The sequence below is a fragment of the Crocuta crocuta genome, unplaced genomic scaffold, assembly GCF_008692635.1.
Source record: "Crocuta crocuta isolate KB4526 unplaced genomic scaffold, BGI_CrCroc_1.0 scaffold1171, whole genome shotgun sequence".
In the NCBI taxonomy this organism is placed as follows: Eukaryota; Metazoa; Chordata; class Mammalia; order Carnivora; family Hyaenidae; genus Crocuta; species Crocuta crocuta.
In genome coordinates this window covers 153,625-155,412 of record NW_027530879.1, presented here as the reverse complement: position 1 = coordinate 155,412, position 1,788 = coordinate 153,625, and the positions used below count along the sequence as shown (strand labels likewise).

Below are 1,788 nucleotides of genomic sequence, written 5' to 3'. Positions count from 1 at the left end.
GGTGGGGGAAGGGTCTAGAATGGAATGTTTAAAACAAGATTCGTTTGTAAGCTTTCGGAATTCTCCTTCCTAACCAGTTTCCAAGTTCATGTTCGGGGGGGCGTGGAAATGACAGACTATTCGGTAACATTCTTCACTCGGTTTTTCAAAACCTTGTGGAAGTTGGTATTTTTGTCCTCATTTTATTAGCTGTGGAATTTAAGGCTCAAGGGAGTCAAATAGCAGCTTGAAAGTAGGGCAGCTTAGATTTGAACCCAGGACACCCCACTGCCTGCCTTCAGCCTGGAGCTTTTCTTTCCAGGTGAACTGTGTCACTACCGANTGCTTGTATCGTGGGCAGCCTGGACTGCGTGACTCTGCTTCTGCAGCATGGAGCCAGTCCGCACCCTGTGAGCGACCTGGCTTCTCCCATCCACGAAGCCGCTAAGAGAGGTAAATCTGATTTTAAGTTCTCCACCACTCCTTCTCACTGTTGAAAGGAAGAAGGAAGAGAAGGGATATTACCAACAAAAATTTCTTTTTCAATGTTGATTTATTTTTGAGAGAGCTGTCAGCACAGAGCCCCATGCGGAATTCATCCCCGCGAACCGTGAGATGGTGACCTGAGCTGAAGTCAGATGCTTAACTGACTGAGCCACCCAGGCGCCCCAAGGAGGGCTATTTTTTTTGAAGGATATTTTCTCAGTGTGGGATCCTGGGGCCAGAAACATCAGCCCGGTCTGGCATGCCAGTGCAGATTCCTGGCCCCCACACCAGACCCCCTGAATCAGCGATGCTGGGGTGGGGCCCAGCCCTCTGTATTTTGTGTAACAAGCATCCAGGTGGTTCGGGTGCACACAGAGCCTGAGAACCACTCTCTTGGAGCATCTGGAACGTGGTTCACTGCCATAGTTCTGGAACAGGGTCTGCCGCATGGTTAGACTATCCATCAGTATTTGTGGAATACCTTGTTGAACACATGACCCCATGAAAATCCAATTATTTTATAAAACAAATTATATCCTTCTAGTTCAGGGCCGTGAAGAATGTTGTCTCAGGGCCACCTAGGTTTTGTAAGTGGAACAAACTTCCAATTTTTGGAGATACAGGATGCTGTATACAGCTTGAGGTGATTGTCCACCATGCCTAGCTTTATTGAGGTATGATTAACAAAATTGTATGTATTTAAGGTGTACATGATGACTTGATACACACATACGTTATGGAATGGTCACCACGGTCAAATTAATGAACACGTCCATCACCTCATATGGTCACCATTTGTGTGTGTGTGTGTGTGTGTGTGTGTGTGTGTGTGTGAAACTTAAGATCTAGTCTCTTAGCGAATTTCAAGTATACAGTCACCATGCTGTACGTTAGATCCCCAGCACTTACTCAGCTGGGGTAGTACTCTTCATACAGTCCTAATTTTGCCGATATTCTTCACTCTGCCAGAAAAGCTAATATTGCCAGTTTTGCTTCTCTCCGGAGTTCATCACCATCCTCATCCCCATCACGACCACACATTGGCGGAAGAGTTCCTAGGTCCCCGGTGGCTTTCACGGACTGGCTCTCCGTGAGCCTTACCGCAACCCCATGTGACTGAATCTATCCATATGCTAGTTATCTCCCAAAGCATTGACATTTATTGCTTAAGAGACGGAGCCACTCCTCATACTCACTGGGTGCATACACCTCAAGTGATATAAAAAGCAGAGTGCGAAGGAGCGGTGTTTGAGGTAGGGCATCCTAGACCAAGCACGAGTGATTCATTCAGCTTTCGCCAACCCCCCCCGTTGGATTTGGGCA

At 47.1% G+C, this 1,788-nt stretch overlaps 1 protein-coding gene across 1 annotated transcript in view; it reads left to right on the top strand.

Moving 5' to 3' along the window:
• Positions 1-1,788, top strand: part of LOC144236039 (ankyrin repeat and SOCS box protein 9-like) — a 25,748-nt gene that overhangs the window by 18,013 nt on the left and 5,947 nt on the right. Inside the window, 1 exon segment of the mRNA XM_077769649.1 lies at positions 302-432. Within this exon segment, the coding sequence (XP_077625775.1) occupies positions 302-432 (131 nt within the window).